Source organism: Bombina bombina, chromosome 3, assembly GCF_027579735.1.
Source record: "Bombina bombina isolate aBomBom1 chromosome 3, aBomBom1.pri, whole genome shotgun sequence".
In the NCBI taxonomy this organism is placed as follows: Eukaryota; Metazoa; Chordata; class Amphibia; order Anura; family Bombinatoridae; genus Bombina; species Bombina bombina.
The window spans coordinates 625,616,926-625,639,990 of NC_069501.1; the positions used below are offsets into that span (position 1 = coordinate 625,616,926).

At 40.6% G+C, this 23,065-nt stretch overlaps 2 protein-coding genes across 4 annotated transcripts in view; one reads left to right on the forward strand and one right to left on the reverse strand.

The window, feature by feature from the left end:
* HPCA (hippocalcin) overlaps positions 1–7,273 on the forward strand; it is a 211,219-nt gene extending 203,946 nt beyond the window's left edge. The window contains exon 4 of the mRNA XM_053707277.1: positions 6,099–7,273. Within this exon, the coding sequence (XP_053563252.1) occupies positions 6,099–6,196 (98 nt within the window). The 3' untranslated portion in view covers positions 6,197–7,273. The remainder of the gene's footprint in view (positions 1–6,098) is intronic.
* Positions 7,274–9,389: 2,116 nt separating this feature from the next.
* The window catches only part of TMEM54 (transmembrane protein 54), a 106,767-nt gene continuing 93,091 nt past the window's right edge, over positions 9,390–23,065 (reverse strand). For all 3 annotated transcript variants that reach the window (XM_053707279.1, XM_053707280.1, XM_053707278.1), the window contains exon 7: positions 9,390–10,329. In XM_053707279.1, the coding sequence (XP_053563254.1) occupies positions 10,255–10,329 (75 nt within the window). In that variant the 3' untranslated portion in view covers positions 9,390–10,254. The remainder of the gene's footprint in view (positions 10,330–23,065) is intronic.

Consider the following 23,065-nt stretch of genomic DNA (forward strand, 5'->3'; position numbering starts at 1 on the left):
GGAAAAGAGTTCTCTATCCCCGTCAACAAGGGTTCCCTTCTTGGGAACAATTATAGACTCCTTAGAAATGAGGATCTTTCTAACAGAGGCCAGAAAAACAAAACTTCTAGACTCTTGTCGGATACTTCATTCCGTTCCTCTTCCTTCCATAGCTCAGTGCATGGAAGTGATCGGGTTGATGGTAGCGGCGATGGACATAGTTCCTTTTGCGCGCATTCATCTAAGACCATTACAACTGTGCATGCTCAGTCAGTGGAATGGGGACTATACAGACTTGTCTCCGAAGATACAAGTAAATCAGAGGACCAGAGACTCACTCCGTTGGTGGCTGTCCCTGGACAATCTGTCTCAAGGGATGACGTTCCGCAGACCAGAGTGGGTCATTGTCACGACCGACGCCAGTCTGATGGGCTGGGGCGCGGTCTGGGGATCCCTGAAAGCTCAGGGTCTTTGGTCTCGGGAAGAATCTCTTCTACCGATAAATATTCTGGAACTGAGAGCGATATTCAATGCTCTCAAGGCCTGGCCTCGGCTAGCGAGGACCAAGTTCATACGGTTTTCAATCAGACAACATGACAACTGTTGCGTACATCAACCATCAGGGGGGAACAAGGAGTTCCCTAGCGATGGAAGAAGTGACCAAAATCATTCTATGGGCGGAGTCTCACTCCTGCCACCTGTCTGCTATCCACATCCCAGGAGTGGAAAATTGGGAAGCGGATTTTCTGAGTCGTCAGACATTGCATCCGGGGGAGTGGGAACTCCATCCGGAAATCTTTGCCCAAGTCACTCACCTGTGGGGCATTCCAGACATGGATCTGATGGCCTCTCGTCAGAACTTCAAAGTTCCTTGCTACGGGGCCAGATCCAGGGATCCCAAGGCGGCTCTAGTGGATGCACTAGTAGCACCTTGGACCTTCAAACTAGCTTATGTGTTCCCGCCATTTCCTCTCATCCCCAGGCTGGTAGCCAGGATCAATCAGGAGAGGGCGTCGGTGATCTTGATAGCTCCTGCGTGGCCACGCAGGACTTGGTATGCAGATCTGGTGAATATGTCATCGGCTCCACCTTGGAAGCTACCTTTGAGACGAGACCTTCTTGTTCAGGGTCCGTTCGAACATCCGAATCTGGTTTCACTCCAGCTGACTGCTTGGAGATTGAACGCTTGATTTTATCGAAGCGAGGATTCTCAGATTCTGTTATCGATACTCTTGTTCAGGCCAGAAAGCCTGTAACTAGAAAGATTTACCACAAAATTTGGAAAAAATATATCTGTTGGTGTGAATCTAAAGGATTCCCTTGGGACAAGGTTAAGATTCCTAGGATTCTATCCTTCCTTCAAGAAGGATTGGAAAAAGGATTATCTGCAAGTTCCCTGAAGGGACAGATTTCTGCCTTGTCGGTATTACTTCACAAAAAGCTGGCAGCTGTGCCAGATGTTCAAGCCTTTGTTCAGGCTCTGGTTAGAATCAAGCCTGTTTACAAACCTTTGACTCCTCCTTGGAGTCTCAATTTAGTTCTTTCAGTTCTTCAGGGGGTTCCGTTTGAACCCTTACATTCCGTTGATATTAAGTTATTATCTTGGAAAGTTTTGTTTTTAGTTGCGATTTCTTCTGCTAGAAGAGTCTCAGAATTATCTGCTCTGCAGTGTTCTCCTCCTTATCTGGTGTTCCATGCAGATAAGGTGGTTTTACGTACTAAACCTGGTTTTCTTCCAAAAGTTGTTTCTAACAAAAACATTAACCAGGAGATTATCGTACCTTCTCTGTGTCCGAAACCAGTTTCAAAGAAGGAACGTTTGTTGCACAATTTGGATGTTGTTCGCGCTCTAAAATTCTATTTAGATGCTACAAAGGATTTTAGACAAACATCTTCCTTGTTTGTTGTTTATTCAGGTAAAAGGAGAGGTCAAAAAGCAACTTCTACCTCTCTCTCTTTTTGGATTAAAAGCATCATCAGATTGGCTTACGAGACTGCCGGACGGCAGCCTCCCGAAAGAATCACAGCTCATTCCACTAGGGCTGTGGCTTCCACATGGGCCTTCAAGAACGAGGCTTCTGTTGATCAGATATGTAGGGCAGCGACTTGGTCTTCACTGCACACTTTTACCAAATTTTACAAGTTTGATACTTTTGCTTCTTCTGAGGCTATTTTTGGGAGAAAGGTTTTGCAAGCCGTGGTGCCTTCCATTTAGGTGACCTGATTTGCCCCTCCCTTCATCCGTGTCCTAAAGCTTTGGTATTGGTTCCCACAAGTAAGGATGACGCCGTGGACCGGACACACCTATGTTGGAGAAAACAGAATTTATGTTTACCTGATAAATTTCTTTCTCCAACGGTGTGTCCGGCCCACGGCCCGCCCTGGTTTTTTAATCAGGTCTGATAATTTATTTTCTTTAACTACAGTCACCACGGTACCATATGGTTTCTCCTATGCAAATATTCCTCCTTAACGTCGGTCGAATGACTGGGGTAGGCGGAGCCTAGGAGGGATCATGTGACCAGCTTTGCTGGGCTCTTTGCCATTTCCTGTTGGGGAAGAGAATATCCCACAAGTAAGGATGACGCCGTGGACCGGACACACCGTTGGAGAAAGAAATTTATCAGGTAAACATAAATTCTGTTTTTATAACTTTCACTAGATATTATATGAGCAGTAGTGGAGATGTTACAATAATATAAATAGTAACCCTGTGTTATCCACTGTGTGTATAGTTGGTTACATTGTCTTTTGTAAAGTACCTTCACAAGCAGGGCGTTATGTTACAAACATTAGAGTAATTGTTATGCTTGAATCATTAATATTAGGCAAAATTGCAATAATGAAGTTGGTAGGACCACGGTTGAAATAATTGTTGGAATTTACAAGAATATATACAACTATCCTTGTAGTTTATTTAAGTTTTCCACTTATAAGAGTTGTGGACCTACACATGTAAGTTGTTATTTGTTATATTGTCGTGTATCAAAGTTAACTTTGCAATGATTTGATTATTAAAGAATTGACTCCCAGTAAATGTATCCACTTATGAAAACGTTCTATAGCACCTAATGATATCAGTGCCCAAGGATTTGTTTGAACGTTATAGATATTATCATACTTATACAAAAAGCACTCTGAAATGCTACATATTTGAGGCAACTTGGTAGTATACACATTAATATTCTAATGTTTGGTCTGCTGTGTTGTTATCTTAAATTATCATTATGCCATTAGTTATATAGTTGATATAGTTACAACATTTTCTAAATAATGGCCTAATAGAATTAACCTCATGAAAGGACAGTACACGATCTATTAGAAGTGCACTGTGTTACATAGAACCTCTTATACTGCAGAGTAATTGCTGCAATAGACGTTAGATTACGCTTCAACCCCGTATTAAAGTATTGGGCTACATAGTTCACCCATTCTTATATAGGAAACAACATATTAAGGTAGATTATTAAGGATGGAAAAGCCACTTTATTTTAAAAATCAGGATCCCTTGTCCTCCAACAACAACTCCCTGACATGTTTCGCACAAAAACTGTGCTTTATCAAAGGCCTATTGTGCTTTATCAAAGGCGGTTATCATGAGTCCAAATATTTATACACAATACATGACAACTGAAAACTAGATTGAACCTATTCACTATACGGTCATATTTCGTTATAACCAGATAACGGCAATAGTTTTCACTAACATTGTATAAATATTACATAGGATCAACAATATCTATTCAGTTATACGGATACAGTATATCATTTATGAGAAGTACCAATACTGTGGTATCAGCATATATGTATGAATAGTACCCATTTCGCCAGAACAGTACTAATTATTGTACTACATCTACATAATTTTTATGAACAGTATCTATGACCATAATATACACATAATTTGCCCTGGTGTTATTTTATTACACATATTCTTGTGGTATATTTTGGCTCTATCTTTGTATTTCATTGTTCATCTCAGCATCAACCTGCAGTTTGTTAGCTTGGCTAATTTTTAGAATATATTGATTTAGTTCCTCTTGGTCACAATATTCTTAACCTTGCATTACTGTGACAGTACTTTTTGATACGTATCAATTTCTACCCATATAGGAGACGCCGAATTGGACTATTTAATAGGATTGGTCTTGTCTACTTGTTGTTTTTAAACGTTTGTCCCTATTTTATAATTTTTCTTAATAAAATTTGACATTTTAACCGCTTGTTTCGTTCCCCTTTTAGGGAATTATCTAGTTGTTGCTAGTTACCTTTCTCTCAATCCAGGACATATTATTTCGATTTGGCTAGCATAGAGAAGTAGAGTGCTTGTTTAGTTACACAAACTTTTGTTGGTTTCAACCTTTTTGGCAATATTTAACTAATGTTTGCGAGGCGGGAGTGCGGCGGTTTAGGGGTTAATGTGTTTATTATAGTGGCGGCGACGTTGAGGGCGGCAGATTATGGGTTAAAAAGTGTAGGTAGGTTGCGGCGACATTGGACGCGGCAGATTAGGGGTTAATAAATATAATGTAGGTGTCGGCGATGTTGGGGGCAGCAGATTAAGGGTTCATAAATATAATGTAGGTGGCGGCGGTGTCCGGAGCGGCAGATTAGGGGTTAAATTTTTTTATAGTGTTTGCGATGTAGGAGGGCCTCGGTTTAGGGGTTAATAGGTAGTTTATGGGTGTTAGTGTACTTTTTAGCACTTTAGTTATGAGTTTTATGTTACGGCGTTGTACAATAAAACTCTTAACTACTGACTTTAAAATGCGTTAGGACTCTTGACAGGGTAGGGTTGTACCGCTCACTTTTTGGCCTCCCAGGACAGACTCGTAATACCGGCGCTATGGAAGTCCCATAAAAAAAAAGACTTTACAAAGTTTACGTAAGTCGTTTTGCGTTAAGGCCAAAGAAGTGTGCGGTGACCCTAAACCTTCAAGACTCGTAATACCAGGGTGTGTAAAAAAACAGCGTTAGGACCTCTTAACGCTGCTTTTTTACCCTAATGCACAACTCGTAATCTAGCCGAATGTAATTTCTTATTGTAGATTTAAATAACTTGAGTAGGGTTAGGGTTTTTTAATATGGAATATAGTTAATTTAATTGGTAGTTTAATGTAATTTTAGTATAATAGTTAGGGTAGGTTAATTGACAGTTTACTATAGTTTAATTTAATTTTACAGGTAAGTTTTAATTTATTATAAGATAGGGATGTTGTAATTTTAATGTAAAGTTAGAGGGTTGTTAGGTTTAGAGGTTAATAGCTTACTTTAGTTTATGGTGATGTGGGGGGCTGGCGGTTTAGGGGTTAATAGGTTTAGTTAGTGGTAGTGATGTGGGAGGCCAGGGGTTTAGGGGTTAATATTTTTATTATTTGCGGTGGGGTCCGGGAGCGGAGGGATAGGGGTTAATACTTTTATTTAGTTGCAGTGGGGTCCGGGAGTGGCAGCATAGGGGTTAATACTTTTATTTAGTTGCTTCGGGGTCTGGGAGCAGCGGGATAGCGGTTAATAACTTTATTACAGTTGCAGCGGGGGCCGGGAGCGGCGGGATAGGGATTAAACATTTTAGTATAGTGGGGACATTTAGTGACAGGGTATAAATAAAGTTGGTAAAAATCTGAATAGCAGCGAGATCGATGACTGCTAGTTAACAACAGTCCGCTGCTTATCGCCCCGTACTTGGTGCGCAGCTTTTTGCCAGCTTTTTTTTATAAATATGAAGATTGTATTCGTGTCCGTGATGTTAGGAGAGCGTATTGGTGCCGGCGAATTCAGCACAGTTGAGACTTTGATAAATATCCCTCTCTTGATAGCGGTATGCTAGCACACTACGTCCGGACTCTTATTTAAGCCTTTGGCTGGGGTGTCTTTGCCTCCTCCTGGTGGCCAGGAGTAAGGAATGCAGCTGTGGACTCTTCCCATACAGAGGGAAAGGAAATTATCTGGTAAGCATAATTTAGGTTTTTTTCGAGAAAGTGATCTTCTTAGTAATGTTTTGTTCTCCTCACACAATGGGCTGTCCTGTTTTTTCTCTTTTTACCATCTTTCATTTTCTAGAACAACTTCCCTTATTCTGTTTACTTCCCATTTGACTTTGTCTTTCATTTTTGTTCTAGGGAAGCTCTCTCTAGAAGAGTTTATTAAAGGTGCCAAGAGCGACCCATCTATCGTGCGGTTACTGCAATGTGACCCCAGTACAGCCTCCCAGTTTTAATCCCTACAGCATCCTGGGAAACGTCCAATTCTTCCAGATGCCGCACTATGGAGATATCCCCTCATCTCTGCACAGCGGCTCGTCTCTGTACCCTCTTGGGCATTACATGGACATGAATGCACTGCCAACCCGTTATCCCTCTCCTACCATTATTTATTTATTACTTTAATACTTACTCTCTAATTATATGAAGGGACCACTGGGATGCATGATGAGGGCGAATCTTTGTGTAGTTAGAACACAGCCACAGAAGCAATTAAATACTGTTAGATATGCTGCATAGGGTAAGAAAATGGCATCACAGCATTTTTCGAGCCCTAGGATAAAATGAGTGACTGTCGAACAGGGTAAATATTCAGTTTATGTGTTTGTTTGCAATAATGCAGAGAATAACTATGCACGTTATATTTAATATATTTATTAGGAGTAGGGTGGGTGGGGGTCTTAGCTATTATCTTGTCTAAAGTTGCACTCTATCCCGTGTATCCTTTCACCCAGCTCTCATTAGGAGGAATGGAGAAGAAGTGGTTTCCTCCTGCAGGGAATATCTGGCAAGAATATTCTGTTCCAGCTTCTCTAATTACAGCTCAATCTGTTAATACCCTTTGAAGTGTGGAGAAAATTATCCTTAACCCTTTGCTGCCAGGTGGTTAAGCACAAAACACTTTCTTTTTTTTACATTTGTGTGTAAATTTACATACACACATTAAAGGGACAGTAAACCCAAATCGTAAAAAAGACCAGCAATTAAGCATACTAATTTTATTTACATTAAAAAAGCTTAAAGGGACATTAAACACTAAACAAGTGCTATATAAAATGTATTCAAAGCAAAGATTAGCCTGGCAATAATTTGTGTATGTATATATATATATATATATATATATATATACACACACATACATATATATATGCATATATATATATATACAGAGTCCCAAAAGGTGTTGCACTCCTAACATCACAATTAGCAACTACCGGGGTGCAAATGTCATAAAAGAATTTACAAAGTTCAAAAAAGGCAGCACTCACTGGTGTTTAGAAAAATAACAATTAGCTTTTAATGTATCATTTAAAATACAAAGGGAAATTGCATGACATTTCGGTGCTGTACTGGCAACTTTATCAAATGTTCCCAAAGTAGAGACAGTCCCAAGGTCAGTCCATACTCAGAGTATTGTCCCGTTTGTTGTGGGACAATACTCTGAGTATGGACTGACCTTGGGACTGTCTCTACTTTGGGAACATTTGATAAAGGTGCCAGTACAGCACCAAAATGTCATGCAATCGCCCTTTGTATTTTAAATGATACATTAAAAGCCAATTGTTATTTTTCTAAACACCAGTGAGTGCTGTCTTGTTTGTTCATATATATATACATATATACACACATATATACAGGGCTTGAAATTTCCAGTTGTGTCAACTTCGAAATTGCAGTGGTCGAATTGGAAATTTTATATTTTCCTATCTTTAACATTGAGTGGACTACTACATTTTTCCCTCTGGGCTAGTATCTTTTAACCCCGACAAGTAAACCATAGTGATATTTTTCCACCTCTGTATATATGTGTATGTATATGTATGTTATTCCAAAATTCTAACTTATTCTGAAATCCAAACTTTGTAATTAATATTTAAAAAAAAAAAAAAAAAATCCCTGCCTGTAAGTCATAATCTTCTCTGCCTGTGTCGTTGGTTTGGTTTTGTGTGTTTTAAAATACAAATAATATATTTAGTAAAAACAACAAATTTTACCTTTCTGATTACAGTGCTGTACTATCTTTCTGAGGGTACTATTACTATTACAAATTATATATATTATGTATTATGAAATGTAATTATTGCCTAAATGGCATAACATATTGGGCTCCATCTAACACACAGCGATAGCTGCTTTGGAGCCCCAGCGTTTCAGTCTCGCTCAGAGTGAGCCTGAAACGCTTGTTAAGTAGCAGCGGTTATAACCTATCGACAACACTAGGTGGAAGATTACAAATTGTGCAATATTAACTATGTGCAGCATATTGCTGCCCTTTCTACGTGAGGCTCGGCAGACAGAGTTCAAGACCACGAACCTTGTCCACCCGGCCTTTGATAAATCAAACCCATTTTTGTTTACACTTGGTCCCATCCCCTCTCCAAACTGTTCCATTTTACAGTTGCAAATATTCTAAAATCCAAACTATCCTGAAATCCAAACCTTTTTTGGATAAAGGTTTATCCATATATAATATATATTTATTGGAAAGGTCACAATTTGCAGATTTAATTTGCAGGAAAAGTGGACAGAATTAATATTTAAAGGGACACAACCCAAATTTTTTCTTTTGTGATTCAGATAGAACATGCGATTTTAAGCAACTTTCTAATTTACTCCTATTATCAATTTTTCTTCATTCTCTTGCTATCTTTATTTCAAAAGCAAGAATATAAGTTTAGAAGGCGGCCCATTTTTGGTTCAAAACCTGGGTTGTTCTTGCTGATTGGTGGCTAAATGCACCCACGATTAAACAAGTGCTATCCATGGTTCTGAACCAAAAATTGTCTGGCTCCTTAGCTTAAATGCCTTCTTTTTCAAATAAAGATAACAAGAGAACGAAGAAAAATTGATAATAGGAGTAAATTAGAAAGTTGCTTAAAATTGCATGCTCGATCTGAATCATGAAAAAGAAATTGGGTTTAGTGTCCCTTTAAGATATATTGCTTTTTTTTAATGAACATATTTAAATATTTTATAGTACAACCTCAAGGTGTTTAATGTCCCTTTAAGCTATAACTGTTGATAATGGAAATAACAGGAAATCCAACTTTTTGCAGAACCGATTGCTAGGGATTGTGCACTGATTCATAACTCACACAGCTATTATTTCACAACTCACAACATTAATACAACTAACAGTAGTTTTTATCAGAACAGTAACATCAGTGAAAAATGGAAAAGCTATCAGAACTAACAAACCATGGAAAACCAGCTTGACAAGTGGAACTTTATGTCTTGAACACATGAAGAAGATTGCTTTAGCAATTTGTTTCACAAAAATAATGTATGCATTGTTATAAACCTTGGCTTACATCACAAAACTAATATGTTTAAAATATCCATTTTATATTCAACAAAGGAAAAAAGGATTGTCCCTTTAATATAAATATATATATATAATACACAAACACAAAGCTACACACGCATGTCTTCCAGTGTAAATATAACTGTATTTTATTTTCAGTGCACACATATTTCACTATACATTCTTCATACACACAACTGTGTTAACACATACGTACAAGCAGCGTTGTATAAAAATGTAAGTATATCTGGGATTTCTGGCATTGAAAAGCAATTATCTGATCCTTTATCATATGGAAACTGGAAGTGTTTACCGTAATTAGTTATAGTGTTACTAGTTTGGAAAATATATGAAAAGTATGTTCTGTTTATACTGACACAAATTTTATAAGGATTTTAAGATTTAAACTCACTTTTGTGATCTATAAGCACTGACTATAAAGGTTGAAGGAGAAGCACATTGATTACTATTTTGGGACCTTCTGGCCTCTCGTAAAAAAATAAAGGTTTGAGATTGTCATACCTGGCACTTACAATCGAGCATAGATACACCAGCTTTCCACTACTGTTTGTCACAATCTGAGTTCTATGTGTGGCTATGTCTTTTAATACTGAAAGCAGTCAACTTCACTGTGTAATTGTCAATTCCCACTGCACTGCTGGCTTTGCTATATAGCCAATTATACCCCAAACCTTGTGTAAACCCCCACTTTGCACATTCACCAAGCTGGAAACATTTGTGACACTGCAGCACCTGATTTTCTAAAAGAAATAAAATACTGTGTCAGTTTCCGAGTCCTGTATCCTACAGCACATAACACGCAGGCATGTCCCTGCATCCTGACGCACATCATGTGGTATAATCCCGCTTCTGTATGTGGCTCTGTTCCTGGACTGTGCTGGAGTCTTAGACAGGAGTTAGCGGCACATTCTGTGGGTATTCCTCATTCCCAAAATGTGTTCAGTCTCTTACTGAATAATAGTGCACTTTTCACAGCCACGCACTGCACTCACCATCTTCATTCTCCTCATTTACTTCTTCAATCCGAGGTAGCTGAAGCTTTTCCTAGGGATAAAAACGCAGAGGTTTAACAAGTTTTATTTCAAAACACAGACATCAGCACCCTCAAGGATTTTTGTTTTTTAAAATATATACAGGTGATACAATCCACAATTACAGTTTAAGATATAAGGGAATGCCAATTGTAATTTTAAGTAAACAGCAGATACAATTACTATTTTGAGTATTGAAAATAGCATTCTGTGATGAGGCAAATTATTTTCTACTGTAAGGACACTCCAGATAGCATTTAAAGAGAGATTAAATACTAAATAAATGCTTGCTGTAATGATTTTTCAAGCAAAGAAAGAATAGCATGAGAATACGTTTCTAAATATTATATTAGTTTAAATATCGAAGAAATTAAGTGTCAAGTTTTAGTCACAAAGAAGTAATAGTCCTTGCTGGGTTGTAAACAGTGCTCCCTCTAAGGCCAGTTTTGTGTGCGGCCCAGCACTAAAACAGTTAATAAGGGGAACCATACCTTGCAGTCTGCATTGTGTAGAGTTTGCTAATTGCTCTAGTTAACTGTTTCACTGCTGGGCCACACACAAAACTGGCTTTAGAAGGAACACTGGTTGTAAATTATTTTTCTCTTGTTAAGTGTATCCAGTCCACGGATCATCCATTACTTATGGGATATATTCTCCTTCCCAACAGGAAGTTGCAAGAGTCCACCCACAGCAAAGCTGCTATATAGCTCCTCCCCTAACTGCCATTACCAGTCATTCTCTTGCAAGTCTCAACATAGATAGGAGGTCGTGAGAGTCTGTGGTTTTTTATACTTAGTTTATTTCTTCAATCAAAAGTTTGTTATTTTTAAATGGCACCGGAGTGTGCTGTTTATCTCAGGCAGTATTTGGAAGAAGAATCTGCCTGCGTTTTTTCTATGATCTTAGCAGACGTAACTAAGATCCAGTTGCTGTTCTCACACATTCTGAGGAGTAAGGTACTTCAGAGGGGGAATGGCGTGCAGGTTTTCCTGCAAATAAGGTATGTGCAGTAAAATATTTCTTCTGTTAAGTGTGATCAGTCCACGGGTCATCATTACTTCTGGGATATTACTCCTCCCCAACAGGAAGTGCAAGAGGATTCACCCAGCAGAGCTGCATATAGCTCCTCCCCTCTACGTCACTCCCAGTCATTCTCTTGCACCCAACGACTAGATAGGATGTGTGAGAGGACTATGGTGATTTTATTTAGTTTTATTTCTTCAATCAAAAGTTTGTTATTTTTTAATAGCACCGGAGTGTGTTATTCCTTCTCTGGTAGAATTTGAAGAAGAATCTACCAGAGTTTTTACTATGATTTTAGCCGGAGTAGTTAAGATCATATTGCTGTTTCTCGGCCATCTGAGGAGAGGTAAACTTCAGATCAGGGGACAGCGGGCAGTTTAATCTGCAAAGAGGTATGTAGCAGTTTTTATTTTCTGACAATGGAATTGATGAGAAAATCCTGCCATACCGACATAATATCATGTATGTATTTTTTACATTTGAGTATTCTGGGGAATGGTACTTCACTGGAATTACACTGTGTATATAATCTTTAGCCTATTTGGTTTTTTACTAATTTATGTTAAACGTTTTTGCTGGAATGTAAAATCGTTTTCATTTTCTGAGGTACTGGGTGAATAAAATGTTTGGGCACTATTTTTCCACTTGGCAGTTGCTTTATCTAATTATGACAGTTTACTGATCTCTCTCACTGTTGTGTGTGAGGGGGAGGGACCTTTTTTTTGGCGCTTTTGCTACGCATCAAAAATTTCAGTCAGAAGCTCATTGTTTTTTCCTGCATGTTCCGGTTTATCTCTACAGAACTCAGGGGTCTTCAAAGCTTGTTTGAGGGAAGTAATCTAACAGAGCTGTGAGATTGTAGTTGACTGTGATAAAGAAACGTTTATTCTTTAACTTTTTTATGCCATCAGGGTTAGTTATTCTTTGCTAATGGGAACAAGCCTTTGCTAAAATTGTGTTTTGTTTTGCAAAGTTTATTGATTTCAACTGTTATATATCTTTCTGTGCTTCTTAGGCACAGTACGTTTTTTCATTGTATTTTACTTGAATAATATTTCCAAGTTGCAAGTTTAGTTGCTAGTGTGTTAAACATGTCTGATTCAGAGGATGAGACCTGTACTATTTGTAATAACGCCAAGTGGAGCCCAATAGAAATTTATGTACTAACTGTATTGATGCTACTTTAAATAAAAGTCAATCTGTACAAATTGAACAAATTTCACCAAACAACGAGGGGAGAGTTATGCCGACTAACTCGCCTCACGTGACAGTACCTGCATCTCCCGCTCGGGAGGTGCGCGATATGGTGGCACCCAGTACATCTGGGCGGCCATTACAAATAACATTACAAGATATGGCTACTGTTATGACGGAAGTTTTGGCTAAATTACCAGAACTAAGAGGCAAGCGTGATCACTCTGGGGTGAGAACAGAGTGCGCTGATAATGCTAGGGCCATGTCAGATACTGCGTCACAACTTGCAGAGCATGAGGACGGAGAGCTTCATTCTGCGGCTGACGGTTCTGATCCAAACAGATTGGATTCAGATATTTCAAATTTTAAATTTAAGCTGGACCTCCGTGTATTACTAGGGGAGGTGTTAGCGGCTCTGAATGATTGTAACACAGTTGCAATACCAGAGAAAATGTGTAGGTTGGATAAATATTTTGCTGTACCAACAAGTACTGACGTTTTTCCTATACCTAAGAGACTAACTGAAATTATTACTAAGGAGTGGGATAGACCCGGTGTGCCGTTCTCACCCCCTCCGATATTTAGAAAGATGTTTCCAATAGACACCGCCACACGGGACTTATGGCAAACGGTCCCTAAGGTGGAGGGAGCAGTTTCTACTTTAGCTAAGCGTACCACTATCCCGGTAGAGGATAGCTGTGCCTTTTCAGATCCAATGGATAAAAAGTTAGAGGGTTACCTTAAGAAAATGTTTGTTCAACAAGGTTTTATATTGCAACCCCTTGCATGCATTGCGCCGGTCTCGGCTGCAGCGGCATTCTGGATTGAATCTCTGGAAGAGAACCTTAGTTCAGCTACGCTGGACGACATTTCGGACAGGCTTAGAATACTTAAGCTAGCTAATTCATTCATTTCGGAAGCCGTAGTACATTTAACTAAACTTACGGCTAAGAATTCCGGATTCGCCATTCAGGCGCGCAGAGCACTGTGGCTAAAATCCTGATCAGCTGATGTAACTTCTAAGTCCAAATTACTTAATATACCTTTCAAAGGGCAGACCTTATTTGGGCCCGGTTTGAAAGAAATTATCGCTGACATTACAGGAGGTAAGGGCCACGCCCTGCCTCAAGACAAAGCCAGACCTAAGGCTAGACAGTCTAATTTTCGTTCCTTTCGGAATTTCAAAGCAGGAGCAGCATCAACTTCCACTGCTCCAAAACAAGAAGGATCTGGTGCTCGCTTCAGACAAGGCTGGAGACCTAACCAGTCCTGGAACAAGGGCAAGCAGGCCAGGAAACCTGCTGCTGCCACTAAAACAGCATGAATTGAGGGCCCCCGATCCGGGATCGGATCTAGTGGGGGGCAGACTTTCTCTCTTCACCCAGGCTTGGGCAAGAGATGTCCAGGATCCCTGGGCGCTAGAGATAATATCTCAGGGATACCTTCTGGACTTCAAATACTCTCCTCCAAGAGAGAGATTTCATCTGTCAAGGTTGTCAACAAACCAAACAAAGAAAGAAGCGTTTCTACGCTGCGTACAAGAACTTTTGTTAATGGGAGTAATCCATCCAGTTCCACGATCGGAACAGGGACAAGGGTTTTACTCAAATCTGTTTGTGGTTCCCAAAAAAGAGGGAACTTTCAGACCAATCCTGGATTTAAAGATCCTAAACAAATTCCTAAGAGTTCCGTCGTTCAAAATGGAGACTATTCGGACAATTTTACCCATGATCCAAGAAGGTCAGTACATGACCACAGTGGATTTAAAGGATGCTTACCTTCACATACCGATCCACAAAGATCATTACCGGTATCTAAGGTTTGCCTTTCTAGACAGGCATTACCAGTTTGTAGCTCTTCCATTCGGATTGGCTACAGCTCCAAGAATCTTCACAAAGGTTCTAGGTGCTCTTCTGGCGGTACTAAGACCGCGGGGGAATTTCGGTAGCTCCGTACCTAGACGACATTCTGATACAAGCTTCAAGCTTTCAAACTGCCAAGTCTCATACAGAGTTAGTACTGGCTTTTCTAAGGTCACATGGATGGAAGGTGAACGAAAAGAAAAGTTCACTCGTTCCATTCACAAGAGTTCCCTTCCTGGGGACTCTTATAGATTCTGTAGAAATGAAAATTTACCTGACAGAGAACAGGTTAACAAGACTTCAAAGTGCTTGCCGCACCCTTCATTCCATTCAACACCCGTCAGTGGCTCAATGCATGGAGGTAATCGGCTTAATGGTAGCGGCAATGGACATAGTACCATTTGCTCGCTTACACCTCAGACCACTGCAACTATGCATGCTAAGTCAGTGGAATGGGGATTACTCAGACTTGTCCCCTTCTCTGAATCTGGATCAAGAGACCAGAAATTCTCTTCTATGGTGGCTTTCTTGGCCACATCTGTCCAGGGGGATGCCATTCAGCAGACCAGACTGGACAATTGTAACAACAGACGCCAGCCTTCTAGGTTGGGGCGCCGTCTGGAATTCTCTGAAGGCTCAGGGACAATGGAGTCAGGAGGAGAGTCTCCTGCCAATAAACATTCTGGAATTGAGAGCAGTTCTCAATGCCCTCCTGGCTTGGCCCCAGTTGACAACTCGGGGGTTCATCAGGTTTCAGTCGGACAACATCACGACTGTAGCTTACATCAACCATCAAGGAGGAACAAGAAGCTCCCTAGCAATGATGGAAGTATCAAAGATAATTCGCTGGGCAGAGTCTCACTCTTGCCACCTGTCAGCAATCCACATCCCGGGAGTGGAGAACTGGGAGGCGGATTTCTTAAGTCGTCAGACTTTTCATCCGGGGGAGTGGGAACTTCATCCGGAGGTCTTTGCCCAAATACTTCGACGTTGGGGCAAACCAGAGATAGATCTCATGGCGTCTCGACAGAACGCCAAGCTTCCTCGTTACGGGTCCAGATCCAGGGATCCAGGAGCAGTCCTAATAGATGCCCTGACAGCACCTTGGGACTTCAGGATGGCTTATGTGTTTCCACCCTTCCCGATGCTTCCTCGATTGATTGCCAGAATCAAACAGGAGAGAGCATCAGTGATTCTAATAGCGCCTGCGTGGCCACGCAGGACTTGGTATGCAGACCTGGTGGACATGTCATCCTGTCCACCTTGGTCTCTACCTCTGAAACAGGACCTCCTGATACAGGGCCCTTTCAAACATCAAAATCTAACTTCTCTGAAGCTGACTGCTTGGAAATTGAACGTTTGATTTTATCAAGACGTGGGTTTTCTGAGTCAGTTATTGACACCTTAATACAGGCTAGGAAGCCTGTTACCAGAAAGATTTACTATAAGATATGGCGTAAATACCTATATTGGTGTGAATCCAAAGGTTACTCTTGGAGTAAGGTTAGGATTCCTAGGATATTGTCTTTTCTACAAGAAGGTTTAGAAAAGGGTTTATCTGCTAGTTCATTAAAGGGACAGATCTCAGCTCTGTCCATTCTGTTACACAAACGTCTGTCAGAAGTGCCAGACGTTCAGGCTTTTTGTCAGGCTTTGGCCAGGATTAAGCCTGTGTTTAAAACTGTTGCTCCGCCATGGAGTTTAAACCTTGTTCTTAACGTTTTGCAGGGTGTTCCGTTTGAACCCCTCCATTCCATTGATATAAAGTTGTTATCTTGGAAAGTTCTATTTTTAATGGCTATTTCCTCGGCTCGAAGAGTCTCTGAGTTATCAGCCTTACATTGTGATTCTCCTTATTTGATTTTTCATTCGGATAAGGTAGTTCTGCGTACTAAACCTGGGTTCTTACCTAAGGTAGTCACTAACAGGAATATCAATCAAGAGATTGTTGTTCCTTCTTTGTGTCCAAATCCTTCTTCGAAGAAGGAACGTCTTCTGCACAATCTGGATGTAGTTCGTGCCCTAAAGTTTTACTTACAGGCAACTAAGGAATTTCGACAAACGTCTTCCCTGTTTGTTGTTTACTCTGGTCAGAGGAGAGGTCAAAAGGCTTCTGCTACCTCTCTTTCTTTTTGGCTTCGTAGCATAATTCGATTAGCCTATGAGACTGCTGGACAGCAGCCTCCTGAAAGAATTACAGCTCATTCTACTAGAGCTGTGGCTTCCACTTGGGCCTTTAAGAATGAGGCCTCTGTTGAACAGATTTGCAAGGCTGCAACTTGGTCTTCGCTTCATACTTTTTCCAAATTTTAAAAATTTGACACTTTTGCTTCCTCAGAGGCTATTTTTGGGAGAAAGGTTCTTCAGGCAGTGGTTCCTTCCGTATAAAGAGCCTGCCTATCCCTCCCGTCATCCGTGTACTTTTGCTTTGGTATTGGTATCCCAGAAGTAATGATGACCCGTGGACTGATCACACTTAACAGAAGAAAACATAATTTATGCTTACCTGATAAATTCCTTTCTTCTGTAGTGTGATCAGTCCACGGCCCGCCCTGTTTTTTAAGGCAGGTAAATATTTTTTAAATTATACTCCAGTCACCACTACACCCTTGGCTTCTCCTTTCTCGTTGGTCCTTGGTCGAATGACTGGGAGTGACGTAGAGGGGAGGAGCTATATGCAGCTCTGCTGGGTGAATCCTCTTGCACTTCCTGTTGGGGAGGAGTAATATCCCAGAAGTAATGATGACCCGTGGACTGATCACACTACAGAAGAAAGGAATTTATCAGGTAAGCATAAATTATGTTTTTTCTAAGGAATGGAATTGACTAAGAAAATACTGCTGATACCGAAGTAATGTAAGTACAGCCTTTAAATGCAGTGAAAGCAACTGGTACCAGGCTGATTGATAGAGATATATGCTAAGGTATGTGCAGTAATATATTTTTCTAAGGAATGGAATTGACTAAGAAAATACTGCTGATACCGAAGTAATGTAAGTAAAGCCTTAAATGCAGTGATAGCGACTGGATCAGGCTTAATAATAGACATACATACTCTTATAAGAATGTGTTTTAAAACGTTTGCTGGCATGTTTAATCGTTTTTTAACATATGTTTGGTGATAAAACTTATTGGGGCCTAATTTTTCCACATGGCTGGCTTAAATTTTGCATAGAAACAGTTATAGGGAAGGTAATCCACAGCTCAGCTGTGGCAGTTTTGTTGTGTCTGTTTAAAAAAATGTCGTTTTTTTTTTATCTGTTTTTTTGCATTAAGGGGTTAATCATCCATTTGCAAGTGGGTGCAATGCTCTGTTAACTTATTACATGTACTGTAAAAATTTCGTTTGATTTACTGCCTTTTTTCACTGTTTTTCAAATTTTGACAAAATTTGTTTCTCTTAAAGGCACAGTAACGTTTGTTATATTTGCTTGTTAACTTGATTTAAAGTGTTTTCCAAGCTTACTAGTCTCTTTATTAGTTCTAACATGTCTAACATAGAGGAGGCTCTGTGTTTATTATGTTTAAAGCCATGGTGGAACCCCATTTTAGAATGTGTACCAGATGTACTGATTTCATGTTAAACAATAAAGATCATTTTTTGTATTTAAAAACATTATCACCAGAGGATTCTGTCGAGGGGGAAGTTATGCCGACTAACTCTCCCCACGTGTCAGACCCTTTGACTCCCGCTTTAGGGACTCACGCTCAAATGGCGCCAAGTACATCAAGGGCACCCATAGCGTTTATTTTACCAGAGGATTCTGTCGAGGGGGAAGTTATGCCGACTAACTCTCCCCACGTGTCAGACCCTTTGACTCCCGCTCCAGGGACTCACGCTCAAATGGCGCCAAGTATATCAATGGCGCCCATAGCGTTTATTTTACAAGACATGGCAAAGGTTGTGTATAATACACTGGCAGCAGTATTAGTCAGACTACCTGAAATTAAAGGAAAGCAAAACAGCTCTGGGGGTAGATACAGAGCATACAGACGCTTTAAGAACCATGTCTGATACTACCTCACAATATGCTTAGTCTGTGGGTGATATTTGTGACTCAGGGAAGATGATTTAACCTGATTCTGATATTTCTACATTTAAAATTTATGCTTGAGAACCTCCACTTGTTGCTCAGGGAGGCTTTAGCTGCTCTGAATGAATGTGTACAATCGCAGTGCCAGAGAAATTGTGTAGACTGGATAAATAATATGCAGTGCCGGTGTGTACTTATGTTTTTCCAATACCTAAAGAGGTTTACTAAAAATTTTCATAAGGAATGGGATAGACCAGGTGTGCCGTTCTCTTCCCCTCCTATTTTTTAGAAGAATGTTTTCTAATAGTTGCCACCACACGGGACTTATGGCAGACAGTTCCTAAGGTGGAGAGAAGAGTTTCTACTCTAGCTAAGCGTACCACTACCTCTGGCGAGGACTGTTGTGCTTTTTTAGATCCAATGGATAAAAAATGTTTATTCAACAAGGTTTTATCCTGCAGCCCCTTGCACGCATTGCTCCTGTCACTGCTGCTGCGGCGTTCTGGTTTGAGTCTCTTGATGAGGCTTTACAGGCTCCATTGGATGAATATATTTGACAAGCTTAGAGCACTTAAGCTAGCCAATTCCTTTGTTTTCTGATGCCTTTGTTCCTTTGACTAGACTAACGGCTAAGAATTCTGTTTTTTACTATACTGGCGCGCAGAGCGCTATGGCTTATATCATGGTCAGCTGTCGTGACTTTAATAAATAAGCTACTTAACTTCCCTTCAAGGGGCAGACCGTATTCAGGCCTAGTTTGAAGGAGATTATTACTTATATCACTGGATGAAAAGATCATGCCCTTCCTCAGGACAGGTCCAAATCAAGGGACAAAAAAGGCCTAATTTTCGTGCCTTTCGAAAATTCAAGGCAGGTGTGGCATCAACTTCCTCTAAGGCAAAATAAGAGGGAACTTTTGCTCAGTCCAAGGCGGTCTGGAGACAACCGGACCTGGAACAAAGATAAGCAGGTCAAGGAGCCTGCTGCTGCCTCTAAAACAGCATGAGGAACGGACCCCTATCTGGTAACGGATCCTATAGGGGGCAGACTTCATTCTTCGCCCAGGCGTGGGCAAGAGATGCCCAGGATCCCTGGGCATTGGAAATTATACCCCAGAGATATCTTCTGGATTTCAAAGCTTTCCCCCCCAAAAAAGGGGAGTTTTTGCCTTTCACATTTATCTGCAAACCAGATAAAGAAAGAGACATTCTTGCATTGTGTACGTGACCCATTCAGTTCCAATAGAGGAACAGGGACACAGTTTTCCTCAAATCGGTTTGTGGTTCCCAAGGAAAGGAAACCTTCAGACCTATTTTGGATCTAAAAGATCTTAAACAAATTCTTTAGAATTCTATCATTTAAGATGGAAACTATTCGTACCATCTTAACTATGATCCAGGAGAGTCAATAGAGGACTACAATGGATTTGAAGGATGCTTATCCTCACATTACGATGCATAAAGATCACCATCGGTTTTTCAGGTTTGCCTTTCTAGACAGGCATTACCAGTTTGTAGCTCTTTCCTTTGGGTTAACTACAGCCCCTAGAATCTTTATGGAGGTTCTGGGGTCACTTTGGCGGGCCTTAGGCCGCGGGGCATAGAAGTGGCCCCTTATTTATACGACATCCTGATACAGGCGTCAAACATCCAAGTTGCCAAGTCTCATACGGACGTAGTACTGGCATTTCTGAGATCGCATGGGTGGAAAGTGAACAAGGAAAGAGTTCTCTATCCCCAATATCAAGGGTTTCCCTCCTAGGGATTCTGATAGATTTTGTAGAAATTAAAATTTACCTGACGGAGTCCAGGTTGTCAAAGTTTCTAAATTTCTGCCGTGTTCTTCATTCCATCCGCGCCCTTTGGTGGCTCAGTACATGAATGTAATCGGCTTAATGGTAGCGGCAAGGGACATAGTACCGTTTGCACGCCTACATTTCAGACCACTGCAACTATGCATGCTCAGCCAGAGGAACGGGGATTACACAGATTTGTTCTCCTGTTAAATCCGGACCAAGAAACCAGAGATTCTCTTCTCTGGTGACTATCTCGGGTCCATCTGTCCAAGGGTATGACCTTCCGCAGGTCAGATGGGACAATTGTTACAACAGATGCCAGCCTTTTATGTTAGGATACAGTCTGGAACTCCCTGAAGGCTCAGGGATAGTGGACTCAGGAGGAGACCCTCCTTCTAATGAATATTCTGGAACTGGGAGCGATATTCCATGCTCTTCAGACTTGGCCTCAGTTAGCAACTCTGAGGTACATCATATTTCAGTCGGACAATATCACGACTGTGGCTTACATCAACCATCAAGGGGGAACAGAAGTTCCCTAGCAATGTTAGAAGTCTTAAAATAATTCACTGGACAGAGACTCACTCTTGTCTAAAAGCTATCACTATCCCAGGTGTTGAGAACTGGGAGGCAGATTTTCTAAGTCGTCAGACTTTTCATCCGGGGGAGTGGGAATTCCCTCCGGAGGGGTTTGCACAAGATCAAGCAGGAGAGTGCTTTGGTGCTTTTGACAGCGCCTGCGTGGCCACGCAGGACCTGGTATGCAGATCTGGTGGACATGTCATCCTTTCCACCACGGTCTCTGCTTCTGAGACAGGACCCTCTACCTCAGGGTCTTTTCAACCATCTAAATATAACTAATCTGAGATGGACTGCCTGGAGACAGAACGCTTGATGTTATCAAAGCATGGCTTCTCCGAGTCAGTAATTGATACCTTAATACAGGCATAAAAGCCTGTCTCTAGGAAAATTTAACATAAGATATGGTGTAAATATCTTATGTTATGAATCCAAGGGTTACTCATGGAGTAAAGTCTGGATTCCCAGGATATTATCTTTTCTCCAAGATGATTTTGAGAAAAGGGTTGTCAGCTAGTTCTTTAAAAGGACAGATTTCTACTCTGTCTATTCTTTTGCACAAGCGTCTGGCAGGTATTCTAGACGTTCAGGCATTTGGTCAGGCTTTGGTTAGAACCAAGCCTGTGGTTAAAAATGTTGCTCCGCCATGGAGCTTAAAGCTGGTTCTTAAGGTTCTTCAAGGAGTTCCATTTGAACCTTTTCATTCCATAGATATCAAACTTCTATCTTGGAAAGTTCCTTTTTGGTAGCTATGTCCTCGGCTCATAGAGTCTCCGAGTTATCTGCGTTGCAATGTGATTCTCCTTATCTGGTTCTCCGTACGGATAAGGTAGTCCTGTGTACCAACCTGGGTTTTTACCTAAGGTGGTATCTAACAAGAATATCACTCAAGAGATTGTTGTTCCATTCTTGTATCCTAATCCTTCTTCAAAGAAGGAACGTCTATTACACAATTTGGACGTGGTTCGTGTTTTAAAGTTTTACTTACAAGCTACTACAGATTTTCATCAAACATTCACCTTGTTTGTTGTCTATTCTGGACAGAGGAGAGGTCAAAGGACTTCAGCAACCTCTCTGTCTTTTTGGTTAAAAAGCATAATTCATTTAGCTTATGAGACTGCTGGACAGCAGCCTCCTGAAGGGATTACAGCTCATTCTACTAGAGCTGTGGTTTTCACTTGGGCCTTTTTTAAATGTGGCTTCTGTTGAACAGATTACAAGACGGAGTCTTGGTCTGCGTTTCATACTTTTTCAAATTTAACAAATTTGATACCTTGCTTCTTCGGAGGCTATTTTTGGGAGAAAGGGTTTTTTTTACAGGCAGTGGTAACTTCCGTTTAAGTACCTGCCTTGTCCCTCCCATCATCCGTGTACTTTAGCTTTGGTATTGGTATCCCATAAGTAATGGATGATCCGTGGACTGGATACACTTAACAAGAGAAAACATAATTTATGCTTACCTGATAAATTTATTTCTCTTGTAGTGTATCCAGTCCACGGCCCGCCCTGTCACTTTAAGGCAGGTAATTTTTCCATTAAACTACAGTCACCACTGCACCCTATGGTTTTCCTTTCTCTGCATGTTTTCGGTCGAATGACTGGTAATGGCAGTTAGGGGAGGAGCTATATAGCAGCTTTGCTGTGGGTGGACTCTTGCAACTTCCTGTTGGGAAGGAGAATATATCCCATAAGTAATGGATGATCCGTGGACTGGATACACTACAAGAGAAATAAATTTATCAGGTAAGCATAAATTATGTTTTTCCTAGGTTTAAAGGACCATTAAATACAGCTAAGGTGGGGGGGGGTTTAGGTTTTTTTTAGAGACAGTCCTGAATTTGGGCAGTATATCCCTGATTTTTTTAAAGGGCTAAACCAAGTTGTCCCAGATTAACCCAAATTTTCCTGAAAGGGTTTAGTTTTCCTTGGCCCATTGTGTAAATGACAAGAACCAACTTTACTTTCCACAAAATCAGCTGCTGTTACTTCTCCAGTCCAGCAGGGGTTGCTGTTCTGTATCACAATTTACATTTCTCGTGACTGCAGGAAGTGATAGTTCACTTGATCTGTGCTGGCATGAAGCTGGTGGAGGAGGGTAGAATGAGTCTGGTTCACTTATTTGGAGCATCCTCTTGATTTTACTGACCAACAGGGTGAAAGAATTAGGGCAGTCACTAGTGTCTGCTTAATGAGGCAGTATAGCTCCGGTGAATTCATTTCAAATGAGTAATAGAATTTTTTCTTGCAGTTTTAAAATGTTCT